The sequence below is a fragment of the Caloenas nicobarica genome, chromosome 1 (genome assembly GCF_036013445.1).
Source record: "Caloenas nicobarica isolate bCalNic1 chromosome 1, bCalNic1.hap1, whole genome shotgun sequence".
NCBI lineage: Eukaryota > Metazoa > Chordata > Aves > Columbiformes > Columbidae > Caloenas > Caloenas nicobarica.
Window position 1 is genome coordinate 125002412 of NC_088245.1, and position 12615 is coordinate 125015026.

Consider the following 12615-nt stretch of genomic DNA (forward strand, 5'->3'; position numbering starts at 1 on the left):
AAAAATTAAAAAAAAAAAATCTTAACTTACCTACAACCCAAAGACAACAGTATCCAGCAATGCAGAAAAGGATTCAGGAGTACTTTAGATAAGAAAATGAACATAAGCCCTCTTGATGCCACAGCCAACTTAAACATAATCCCTAAAAGCATAAGCAGGATGTATTTGTTAAAGTAAGAAAAGGTATTAATTACACCTGTCCAAGGCACTGGGAACTATTATTAGATTACTGTATCTGGTTCTGGTGCCAGGAATTAAAAAATAATGTTAAAAATTTGGAATGAGTTCTGAACAGAGCTTCAGGAACAGTTTGAGGTCCAAGAACTGTTTGTCGTAGAAACTGACTGAAGCTCAAAATACTTAATTAGGAGAATGTTAAGCACTAACTTGATCATTTTCTGCAAGTACCTACATGAGGAAAAGATCTCTGATAACAGAAAGATCTCTAATCTACCCAAATAAAAATTAACTTTGCAAAAGGTAGATTGGGCAAACTCAGGCTATAACCATGATCCATGTTTTTTAGGTGTGGTGAAGTAATGATAGAAACATCTTATCTTACTGAGATGAATGTAGGTCTTGAATTTTTCCCCCCTCTCTGAAAAGTATGCAATAGATCAACACAACATTGATACGGGTACTCCTGAAGAGAATACCAGGGCTCATCTTCTAGAGGAGGCCATTACGATTGCTGTGATCCCTTTGGGCTTCAGTGCCTGTGTACACATGCGAAGGGTCTCTGGCCCTGGCAGAGAGTGGTGGGGGACAAGACATGACACAGAAGGGTGGGGTTTGACCTTGGCAAGACACTCTGGGAGACATCAGCAGTCACATCAACGGATGTAAATTTTACAGGCTCTCTCTGACATCCTTTATGGAGCTCCTCAGCACAAAAGACATAAAGTGTCACAAAGAGTCATGCAAATATTGATGCTGCTGCAGACAGCCCAACTCACCCACGAATCTGCTGCCTACTGTATCGGCACAGTCAAATCAGTGTTTCTGCGGGGAGACAGAGTTTTGACGTGTCGAGGCACTGGTGTTTGTAAAGACATACTGCGAGGTTGCTCCCGCTATTCTAAGAGCAAGGACAGACCACACGAAGGTTTTAAGGCTGTCAGTACTGCAAGACTGTGCGCACGGACTCCTCAGGGCTTCCTCACACTCTGCCTTAGTGCCCTTCCACATGGTACGGCACCCCCTGCATTTCTGCAGCTCTTCCTTCCTTTCCCTCTTACTTCAGTCAGGAAGGAAGGAAATAAAGCGGAGCCAATTGCTGATTTAACACATGACTAATGCCTTGTCTGATGTGGTCCATTTCCACAGAGCAGCTCAGCTTCGCTGGAGGAAAGCCGTTCTCGGCCAGATTTCTCTTCAATGTGCTTTTTACTTCACATCATATTTATGGGTAACTTCACGACATACTTCACGGGCAACTGTTATCCTCTCCTGGACACGCTTCTACACTGCTGGTTCCATAAAGCCAGCTGTGCCCTCACTCTCATCTTCTGTTTCACTCCCTTTTCAAGCAACTGAAAGAAAGACACATTCTTATCTGCTAGCGTCTCTGCCACCTGAAACAGCCAGACCTTCAGAACACAGGGACCAGCAGGAGACGGTTTTGAGGCAGGGAAGATGCCATAATTCTGCCCCTACCCAGCTGCTCTGAACAGAAACCCCCACGAATCACGTTTTCCCTCGGTGCCGTATGTCCCAAGCAGCAGAATTTTTACAACGTGTGGATGCCACGGGGTCAGAGCACAGCCCAGCAGCCTGGGAAGCAGGAACCTGTGCAGCTACAGCACAGCCCCATCCACGGGAAGGAACCCATGGCTCGTCCTGAGTGGGTCATGGAGGAGATCTATCTTACCTCTGCCTCTGCCAGAAAGAAACCAATTCCAGTGACCTTCCAGCACTCTCCTGGTCAACTACTTAATGGGGCAGCCATAACTGCATCTCCTGAGGGACAGGAACATATTTTTACCTCCCTGGCCTCTAAATTTATCTGCACAAGTCAAGAGAGATTACACAGAGACTGATGGAAGCAGTGGCGGCAGAAAGCCAGACACAGAGATACGTGAGGATGCACTAAAGAGGTTCCAAAAGAAATCCTTGTGAGCTTGTCAAAAGCAGCCTCCAGGCCAGAGGCATCCCCTGCAAGGAGACAGCGTGCCCCTGACCGCCTGGGACAGACGGGTTTGCCTTGCTATTCGCATGTGAAATATTCATCAGGTATCACTTTCCAAATATGAGCTGTTTTTCAGAAAGGGGCTGTTCATAAGGCAACGCTGACATGCTGAAGTACCGCCCAGTACTTAATGTGAAAACTCTTCGAGCTCAAGGTACCACCAGCTAACGTGACAGACACTTTTCAGGGCCTGTCACACAGGGGCATGGGGATCCTGACGTGTAGTCACTGCAGCAGATGGAAACCCCGTTCAGAGCAGCAAGGTCCTTATTTCACATCGATGGAAGCTGATGGCTGCTCACAACCCCTCACAGAGGAGGCCGGCGTGAGAACTGCTGGAAAACAGAGGTCTTCTCCACCCTGACGTGGCCCTGGCGAGCTGTCAGCACAAGAAGCAGCCACCAGAGCTGGAGCACGGTTGATGCCTTGGTTGCAAACAAACCGTATCCCATCTAGCTGTTTCTGATAAACCATAACGTGCCTTCCGAATGCTGAAAACGTCTTCTGTCACAGTGAGATGGATGAAGATCTCGGATTACGCGTGGGGAAGCAAAAGCAGAGGAGCGAGACCAAATGACATTCCTCCAACACTGATCCCTATGGGAGAAACCCGGCAGCTCATGCCGCTTCCCATTTTCCTGATCTCGGATTCATAATGTGTTTCATATTAAATAGTCCCCGTTTCACATTTTAGTGATCAAATGCAGAACCAGACTTACGGAAGACTAAGTGTCCCTGATTTAAAGTGCTTTAATACCAATACAGCTGTATGGCGTTAAGGATTTAAAAAAAAAAAAAAAGGCAAACAAAAACTGTGTAAACAAACAAAGGAAAACAACAACAAAAACCCAAGAGCCACTGCTTTTCAGGCCCAGGTAATACCCTCCTCCTTTGTAGTGATTTAAAACACAGTCAATAAAACATTTACAACTCTTGGGAGGCAAGAGGAGGGTGTCTCCAATAAAGTTTTTTATATATAAATAATATGTTCTCTCCTTTAGCTCTGTGGACATTATTCACAGAAAATAAATTTATTCTCTGGAAAAAAAAAAAATGTTTCCATGACAATCTTCCACAACAGGCACAGAGTAAAGGAACTTTATTATATATAACTTATCTTTTTTTAGTTCTCTTTGTTGCAATGATTTTTCTCATAGCACTAGTAGCACTAATCTTGCACTGCAAATGAGAAGGGCCCTGTTGGACTTAGCGTTAAAGGTAATGGACCTAAAGCTCAGCAGTGCCATAGTGGAGCAAAGCACTGACAGAAAATGAAACTTTGGTCAGGGCAGCACCAGTTCTCTGCTCTGTTTTTGCAGGTGGTCTCCTTGGGAGGCCATGGTAACTCCTCCCAGACTCTTTCTGTGAGGATGAGGTTTGATGCTGCTCCCTGCAAGCACCGATCCTAAATGCAGATCAACAGACAGGTTTTGCAGGGATTCACTGTATCAGCTTAGAAACAGGTACCTCCATCCTGGCGTGGGCCCCACAGCCATGCTTGTGATGGTAGCCTCTCTTTTACTCCTGTAAGGCTTACTGGAAAAATCTACCCAGTTTTCTTCATCAGCACGACCTCCATTAGCCCACCAAGAACACTGGCACCACTAAATTCATACCCTCAAGACTGGCCAACAGAAACCCATCAAGAAAGCACAGCAGAATTGAGAGGTTTGGGGTTTTTGCTCTTCAGCTTATCTGAAAATAACAGCTAAGCCAATCTGGAGTTGAAATAATGCAAAGCGTGGCTACATGCCAAGCAGAAAAGTACTTGAGATAGTCTGAATCTAGCCAGTACTGGTTTGCTTTGCTTTGGTTGTATCCCATGCTACTGGGTGAGCACCAACACTGCAATCCACGTAATTCTTCTTCCGGCTGATATCTACCTAATCATTGGCTTGGGACAGTTTCAGATGCTTCTCCATAACCTTAAAGAGTACCGTAGTTAGCATGTAAACTCGCAGCTCATTTTTCTATTGTTCATACAACACAACAGCTCTGGGTTTAGGCAGACTATCACGATTCAGTTGCCAGAAGGTTTATCACACCATCTCACGACTGCTTTTCTTCTGAGGTTATATCCTTGTGACAAACCAGTGCTGCTTACTAATAGCATCCCTTTTCCCAACTGCAGGCTAGCAAATAACTCACAAGGGCAGATGGGCAAATATGTCTAATGTGTTATGTCCACTGAAAAGCATGAAGCTACGGTAGCATTCTCCACCTCATTGGTGTAAAAGGAGACATGGCAAACTGCAAGATGTAGGAACAAGACATAGTTTAATTACCAAGACATTTATAGGTAACACATGCCTACAAAAATAAGCATACAGCTTTACATATCATTGAATATGTTAAAAATACAAAACGTGCAAGAACAAATATAAGGATCCAGATGTAAGCATTGCATAAGAACTACACCTGGTATCAATTCAACCTAAACACTTGGCTTCCCTCAATCCTGCATATGCCACTAAAACTATATCAGTCTATATGAAAAGCAGCACATCGCTGACATGCACTGTTAGTGACGTTCTTAAAACTGCTGAATGTAAACTTTAAAGCAGATTATCTCAAGAGGATAAGCAACTGCCACATGTGCATCAATTCATCTCATTGCAGAACAAGTTGCAAGCTACAGCTGAAAAATATTAAAGCAATCTTGCTGGAAGACAGACTGCACTAATGAAGAGGCTTTCTTGTCTATTAAAGGCTATTCCCACTTACGCCAAGTATGCAAGATACAAAAGGGTTGGAGGGAAGAGTGTGGCTTTATAACAAGTGCCTGATGCAATCATTCTCCAGATGAACAAACTGTTAACAGGTGATCATAGAGCAAACTGAGCAGGTAGGTGCACATCAGCAGTTTAGTGTTTATTCTGCCTTGTGCTCAAATTCTTGCACGCTTCATATAACGTATGGGGGAACTCTGTACTGACGCAGCAACCAACCTTCTGGTCCTGCTTCCAGACAAGTCCTCATTGATGCAATTGCAACCATGACACTGTCCTTCAAATCATTTTCTGAAGTATCATATGTTAACAAAAGCATATGCTTAACAGCTTCAATAAAAATTAGGCATCTGCACACACACACACAAACCTCTGTGAAAAGAAGAGTGTCAAAGCTGTGAAAGCAAACACTTAGAAGCAAGGAAATGTCAAAATTCAGGCTCCAGAAACACCCTCATTTTATTCCCTCAGTGCATGTAATTAAGAGTGGCATATCACCCAGGTGCAACAGTTGGCAGCTGTTCATAAAAGTGAAAAGCATGCTGGGAGAAAGCCACCATGCAGATTTGCAGTAAGCACTTTTCAAAACAAGGGTTTTTTAAATAGCGATAAAATTTTAAAATATGTAGAGAAACACGTAAAAAGAGAAGTACTAATTAAATACTTAGCATGAGGGAACAAATGCATCTAGAAAACTCACATACAAGTATCACTGGAGGAAGAACATAAAATAACAGATCAAATTTCAAATTAAAATCCTGTGGGTTTACCCTCTGAGCCACTGAAAGCAATGAAGACATTCCAAGTTTCACAGTTTCACCTGTGACCTCACAATATTTGGGGGAGAAAAAAGGAAAGGGTTGAAATGAAGGACCAGCAACCACCTTAGAAACTCAGCTTCTGTCTGCAATGAAGTAACTTCCCAGCCCATTTGGTTGGCAAGAAGGTTTGTATGTGAGTGACCCCACACACACACTCACAGCCCCCAAAACTCAGAAATCAGACAGAGGTAAAGATCCTAGGACTATATATGAGCATATACCAAATTTCCCAGCTTTTTAAGTCAGTACTACCACTTGGGCAACCCTGGATCTTGAGATATGGACAAGGTTGACAAAGCCAAGTCCTGGTGCAGACACCCTCAACGGGAAGCCCCCACCAGTGTTGGTTTCCCAGATGAAGAGCGGCAATGTTGCTGGGAAAGGCACGATTACCAAGGGCATTAACGGGGCAAGATCTCATCTGCCAACACACCTAAAGGCCTTTGGCCAGCAAGTCTCCATTCACTGAGGACTATGGTGGAAGACACAGGAAAACAGTGAATTTAGTCAAGGCAAAATTAACACCGTGACATGAGAAAGGATATATAGCATTGTAACAGCTGCTGTTGTCTACTGGCACCACTTGTGTCCGTATTTCTCAGCATCCATTTGCCTGTATTCTCTTAAACTGTGGCTACAAGACAGAAATTGTGCAAAACAAGCAGCTCCAGCCTTTGCTTTGGGTAACAAAGCCCCTGACGGGAAGGGGATGGAGGGGTCTGCAGTGGCAGGGGGCTTGCCATGGGAATGGTGGGGTGCAGCGCCAGGGACTGACAGCGCCGCATATGGACTTCTCTATAGCCTCATGTACATAAACACTGCTTAACCAGACAGCCTGTGCCTGGTCACGGGAAGCATTTTAGGAGGCTTGGCTGATGTAAAGCAGGCACATAACCTTCCTGACCACCCCTCCACCTCCCCTGGGCTCCCTGGCAGCAGCTCCAGCCCCAGCTGCTCCACACCTACCGAAAACGCTGGGAGCTGCACCGCTCCCACCGAGCCCATTGAAAAGAGCATCAGGAGGCAAAGGCAGGGCAGGAAGCTCGCACAGAAATGCTCCCGCTACACCGGTGTATAATTTTGCACAATGCAGGCAGCGCAACGTGCCGCTAGCAAGTGCCCTTTGGAAACGCCTCCCTCCTCCGGGCAGAGCCTACCGGGGTGAAAAGAGGCATTTCCAGCTCCCTGCGGGGAGGCTGCTCTGCCCACCTACCTACCCCAGCACCTCCAGGGTGCCCAAATACACCTCTTCTGTTTTGTTTTGGTTTTTTGCCTCTTTAATACTGAAACGCATTCTGAACACAAAACTCTTTTGTGAAAAGGCCACTGTTAATATTAATTGCTTTGGCTTCATAGAAGAAACTGGTAAATTGTATTTTTAGACGCTGCTTCCCACTGTTGCAGAAAGGCCCTTGACTGACTGTACCTAAAAATGTTCCTTTCCCGAGCTTAACAATAGCGCTAAAGAAAACAACGCACAAATCTTTTGGTGAATGAGAAATCAAATGATTCCATTTGCTTCAATGACTCTTTTTTGTAGTGCTAAAGATTACACCTAAAAGTAGTTAAATATAATCTCAGTTTAAGTTTGTTTATAAGAACTTTGGCTCAATGTTATGTCATTATATTGTCACTGCAACGCTCTATGGAGTCATTTGGACATTTCACCAGGGTCCACAGCAGATAACACCATCTATTCAGTCCACCAACAGAGCCTCATACGACCTCCACCACAGCAATGGCAACATAATCTCAGCTATCTAAAAATGCAACAAAATCATTATCTTGCAGTATCTGCCTTTGCCCAGTTCCCGTCACCCAGCGGTTGACCCTTCTGAGCCCCAAGCAGAAGGCTCGAAACAATCCCAGAATATATTGTGCACAGGCTCCCAAAGTTAGCTGAATACAGCTAACTCAGCGGGGTTTCAGAGCCACAATTTAAAGCTAAATTGGCTTGCTCTTCATAGAGGAACTGTGTTTCCTTAAGATTAGCAATAAAGACTGCCTGAGCCGATCTGACAAATCAGCCTTTTACCCAAAAATGTCAGATTATAGGCTGCGATATTGTTATTCAAAAGCAATGGAAAGAATAATCTGTTCAACATTCTCCTGCACTCAGCTAAAATACACATAATTGCATCAGGCACTACCAAACATTTTTCAAGCCCAGAAAATAGTAGCATGCCTTACATTATGGCAACATTAACCGCAAGAAATACTGTAAAAGATTTGAATTAAAGTCCAATGCTAAATACATTCATAGAGAAAGTTTAAAAATCTCACCTCAGTTCACCCTCTCGTGCTTAGGTGCTTATAGGAGCTGCCGTTTCGCATCCCACACAGGTCACTCAAAATGCATCGTCCATCAAACTGTCCTCGAAGCAGCCGGTAAAGTTAACTAGTATTTGGCCCAAAGTATATAACATCCCATGCTCTCTTGAAGACCTCTTTAGCTCCTAGCAATTTCAGAGTGAGGTAATGGCAGATTTTTGGCATCCACTCTGGATTGCCTTGATTCTGTACAATGCATTGTGTCAGTGCAATGGATCCAAGCCTAGCTGGGGACTCACTAATCCACAGATTTCATTTATAAACACACAATTTTATGAAACAATAATGCACATTAACTCTTCCAGAGTTGCTAAGGTCTGCTGCAAATCAAAACCTGTTTGGGCCTCCCTCACTGAAGTTAGATATTTTGGTGACCATAATGGCCCAGATCCTGCCAAAACAGCTACCAGACATCAGTAATAAAACCCCTACTTTACACTATTATGGCAATTTTATTGAAATTTAGGCAATGCCCTTGTTCAATAATGGCTTTACCAGACAAAAATCAGTTGTTAATTTTTTTTTTCTTTCGAAATACATGTAGGCACTAATCCTGGAATAATAGGCTCATAAAGCATCAGCTTAGAAAAATGCAGCAATTACACTGATCCAGCAAGCTGTCCACGAGAGACAGCTTTGTTTCCACATTTTGTTTCGCTGAACTCCACTTGTGAGCACATTAAGTATACACTCCTGCAGATTAACTTCTCTGCAAGTGAACAGACCAGAAGACTGTACATGGGCAATTTCTGGCTCACCCCATGGAAGGAGAGACAGCACCAGGCCCTAACAGAGTGATCTTCTCTTCCAGCCTCTGGAGGAGCACGGTATCACTTTTGGGAGATTCTCCTCCAATACAAGTTTAGGGGTGGAGGTGGGTAGGGAGAGATGACAGAAGGGAACTGCCACGTGCAGCTACTGATGCCATGTCTCAGACCCCTTAACTCCAGCCTGACTCTGGCCACTTGACGTCTGGAGGAGGAGGTCAGTGCTGAGCATCACAGTTTGGGTTGGAAGGGACCTTCAAAGGTCATCCAGTCCAACTCCCCTGCCATTAGCAGGGACATCTTCAACCAGATCAGGTTGCTCAGAGCCCCATCCAGCCTGGCCTGGAATGTCTCCAGGGATGGGGCATCCATCACCTCTCTGGGCAACCTGTGCCAGTGTTTCACCACCCTCATTGGAAAAAATCTCTTCCTCATGTCTAGCCTGAATCTCCCCTCTTTTAGTTTAAAACCATTACCCCTTGTCCTGTCATAACAGGTCTTGCTAAAAGGTCTGTCCCCATTGGTGTCGCCTGGGCTCAGATGCTGACACTGTCATACCTAACTCTCCAGAGCCTGGTCTGCTGTTCACCGAGATTTCTCTAAAGGCACAAATATAGTGTAATCAATGGATCTGGCCCTTCATGTATCAGGATACTCTTCTGGAAGTACTTTGCCATGGAGATAAACCATTTCTTACGTGAAATGTCCTATTCCCACAGAGCCTCCTTCCCTGTGGTGGCTCCCCACCCTCACTCCACCTCATGCTTTTGCTCCCAATCCTATTCCCACCCTTGCCAGCCTCACCCTCCTCTTCAACACAGCCTTGCACTCTGAAAGAAATTAGCCTGGGTAAGCAGATGTTCTTCTTTCCCTTGTATCACAGGCACAGCTCAATCGCCCATGCTGGGCTCCATGTAGGCAGAGCTGCCAGCAGCTGTGAGGCACAGCCAGTTTGAGCACGTTTCAGCTGCCTTTGGCTGGAGGCCACATGAAAGCTCGGCAGAAGAATATGCCCAGAAGAGCTGAGTGTCCATCAGCTCTCTGCGCGGGGCGAAATTCTCACGTGGGGCAGAAAGCATTCACCCCTCTGGTTAGAGGGAGGAACCTTGCTGAGATAGGACCTCACCTGAAGCAAACCATTAATTGCTCGTCTCCTACCCATTAACTCAAATTGCTTATCCATAAATACCTGGAATTAAATAGGTAGATTTTTCTGGGAAGATGGACCTTTGATTAGTCAATTTGAAACTATGCAACTTATCTTTCACCCATTGAAGTCGACAGCAAGAGCTTCCTTTGATCCCATGGTACAAGATCAGGTCAGATGGAGCTCAGAGATCATCATGCCTGTCCACAATGACGGACATGGTGGCTCAGCAGGAAGGAAGTGTGATTCTCCTGGAGTTTCTGCTTGTCACTTTGTCACAGTGTGTGTTATTCAAGACATCGAGGGGGGGAAAAAAAAAAAGGCAGCAGGCCTGGGAGCTGAGACAGAGGGCTGTGTGGTGAGTCTTTTTATTTTTTCCCCTCTTAGCAGACTGAGATAAATGTAGCAACCCAAAAATGAGGAGGTGGGAAGAGCGTGTATGTGCATGTGCCTTTTATCAACTGGAGGATCATTGGATGTATCTGTTACCAAGGAGAAGCACACGCTTGGTAACAGAAGAGAGCAAAATTTTTCTCTTTGCATTCCGATATGATAATAATCACTAACCTTATCATTTTTCTCATGATGAAATTCAGAGCCCTATGTTAAATTTCACTCTGTGACAAATTTACTGGAATGAAAAAAAGAAAATACAAAAATCCAAGAGTGCAGGAATGCAAACTACCAAGGTGCAATCGTAACAGCAGCACATTTACAGTGATGCCAGAGATGGAGGAAATTACACTGTACTTAGCCCCACTGGTCCAAGGCATCCCGCCTTTTGTAGCCCTCTGTTAAGGATCTGCTAAAACAGAGCCGAAGTCATATAGCTCAAACAACTCTTCATCGGCGAGCCCTAGGAGGCTTGTTCTTGCTCTGTTTACCACCCAGCCAAGCCCCTACTACTCTTTATAGCATTGTGACATACCCTGATTGATGGGTAAAAGCCTCCGCTGCAAGGTTCCAGATAATAAACAAAAAGCAGACACCCTCCACAGACTTTTCACACGAGCACCAGGGGAAAAAAAGAAATCCAGAGTGCACCTCACATCTTCTGCCATGCAGTGATACCAACAACTTCTAATCACGGAACTGTACACCATCCTCCAAACACACGCAGCAGCTCCCATGGCTTTGATGACCAAGAAGTACCTGTATGTATCTACACATTAAACGTCGCGACTAGGCTGCACACAGTGACTGCTCCTCAGCAATACAAGTATTAACATTAAAACCACATTTCTGAAAAGAAAAAAAAAAAGGAAGCAAACGGAATAAAAAAGGAAGGCAGTTCAAGGCAACAGAAGTATTTCAAGAGGAAAGCAAAATTACACCCAGGGAAAACTCGGCATGCGAAGGGGAAGCGCCGTTTTCACGCCCGCAGCGTGCGGCGGTGCCGCGGAGAAGTTGGAGCCGGGCGTCCAGGGGAGCCCCGCGCCTCGCCCGCCTCGGCGCCCCCCGGGGGGAGTCTCCGCCTGGGGGCTCATCCTCCTGGCCGGCAGAGACCCAGCACACTCATCTCACACACCGCCCTCCCCCTCTACTCCCTGGGGTGCTGGCAGCCACCCGAGGGGTGCCGGCCGTCCCGGTCCGGGCGCGGTACCTTCTCTCCGGTGAGCACATGCAGCCCCTCCCGGACCTTGGCGAAGGAGCCCTCTCCCAGCTTCCTGCCGATCAGGTAGTTGCCGACCCGCTTGGTGTGCTGGAAGTCGCGGAGCCGCTCCCGCGGCGCCGCCGCGCTCAGCCAGGCGGCCAGGAAACTGCCCTCCGCACCCGCCGCCGCCTTCCGCGCCTCCCCGCCGCCGCCGCCGCTGCCCGCCACCGCCGGGGGCTCGCTCAGGAGCCCGTCGCCCGCCGCCGCCGGCATGCCCGGCCCTGCCGCTACCGCTGCTGCCGATGCTGCTGCCCCCGGCCCGCGGGGCGGTCACCGGGCGAGCAGGAAAGTTGCTCGGGGGAGAGCGCCGCCGGCCAGGCTGGGGCGGAGGGGCCGGGGGGCGGAGCGGGGCTGGCGGGGGGCCGGGGCTGGGGCGAGCCGGCGGTGCGGTGCTCCGGGCTGCCGCCCCTCATTGGATCCGGCGCCTCTCCTCCTCCTCCTCCTCGTCCTCCGCCTCCCTCCCGCCCGCCTGCCCGCCGCTGCTCTGCCCCGCGCCGGCAGCGGCTGCGGGCGTGAGGTTGCCGCGCCGAGCGGGGAGGAGGGGACCAGGGGAGGGAGGGACCGGCGGAGGGAGGGGGAAAGGGCTCATTCAGTTTGAATTTGCGGTAATTCAATCCGCTCGCACGCGGCGGGAGCAGATGCGATCCAAACCCGGCAGCCTGGGTATGTTCAAATCCGGCTGGCCCCTCCTTCCACCCCTCCACCCCCGGCATCCCAAATCGGGGGTGGCAGCGCATCCCTCTCTGGAATTGAACCAGGGGTCCCGGCTGCCGGGCAGCGCCGTGACTCTGCGTGTGGCTTTGTTTTATTGCTGCCCGAGAATATCTTTTGTGCTGCTTTTCCCCACCTTCCTTCCCGAGCACGCCTGAGTCCTTCTCACTCCCGTGTCCGGGAAACGTGCTACCGCGACGCGATCGTGACCGCCCCGCCCGCCCGCTGCTCCGGCGGCGCCGGCGGGCTGCGCTCCCCGCCTCGTTC

The 12615-nt window shown here is 47.6% G+C and overlaps 1 protein-coding gene across 2 annotated transcripts in view; it reads right to left on the bottom strand.

Annotated features, from left to right (window-relative positions):
• Positions 1 to 11850, bottom strand: part of HUNK (hormonally up-regulated Neu-associated kinase) — a 60427-nt gene extending 48577 nt beyond the window's left edge. For both annotated transcript variants that reach the window (XM_065648858.1, XM_065648867.1), the window contains exon 1: positions 11587 to 11850. In XM_065648858.1, coding sequence (XP_065504930.1) covers positions 11587 to 11850 — 264 coding nt within the window. The remainder of the gene's footprint in view (positions 1 to 11586) is intronic.
• Positions 11851 to 12615: the final 765 nt, after the last annotated feature.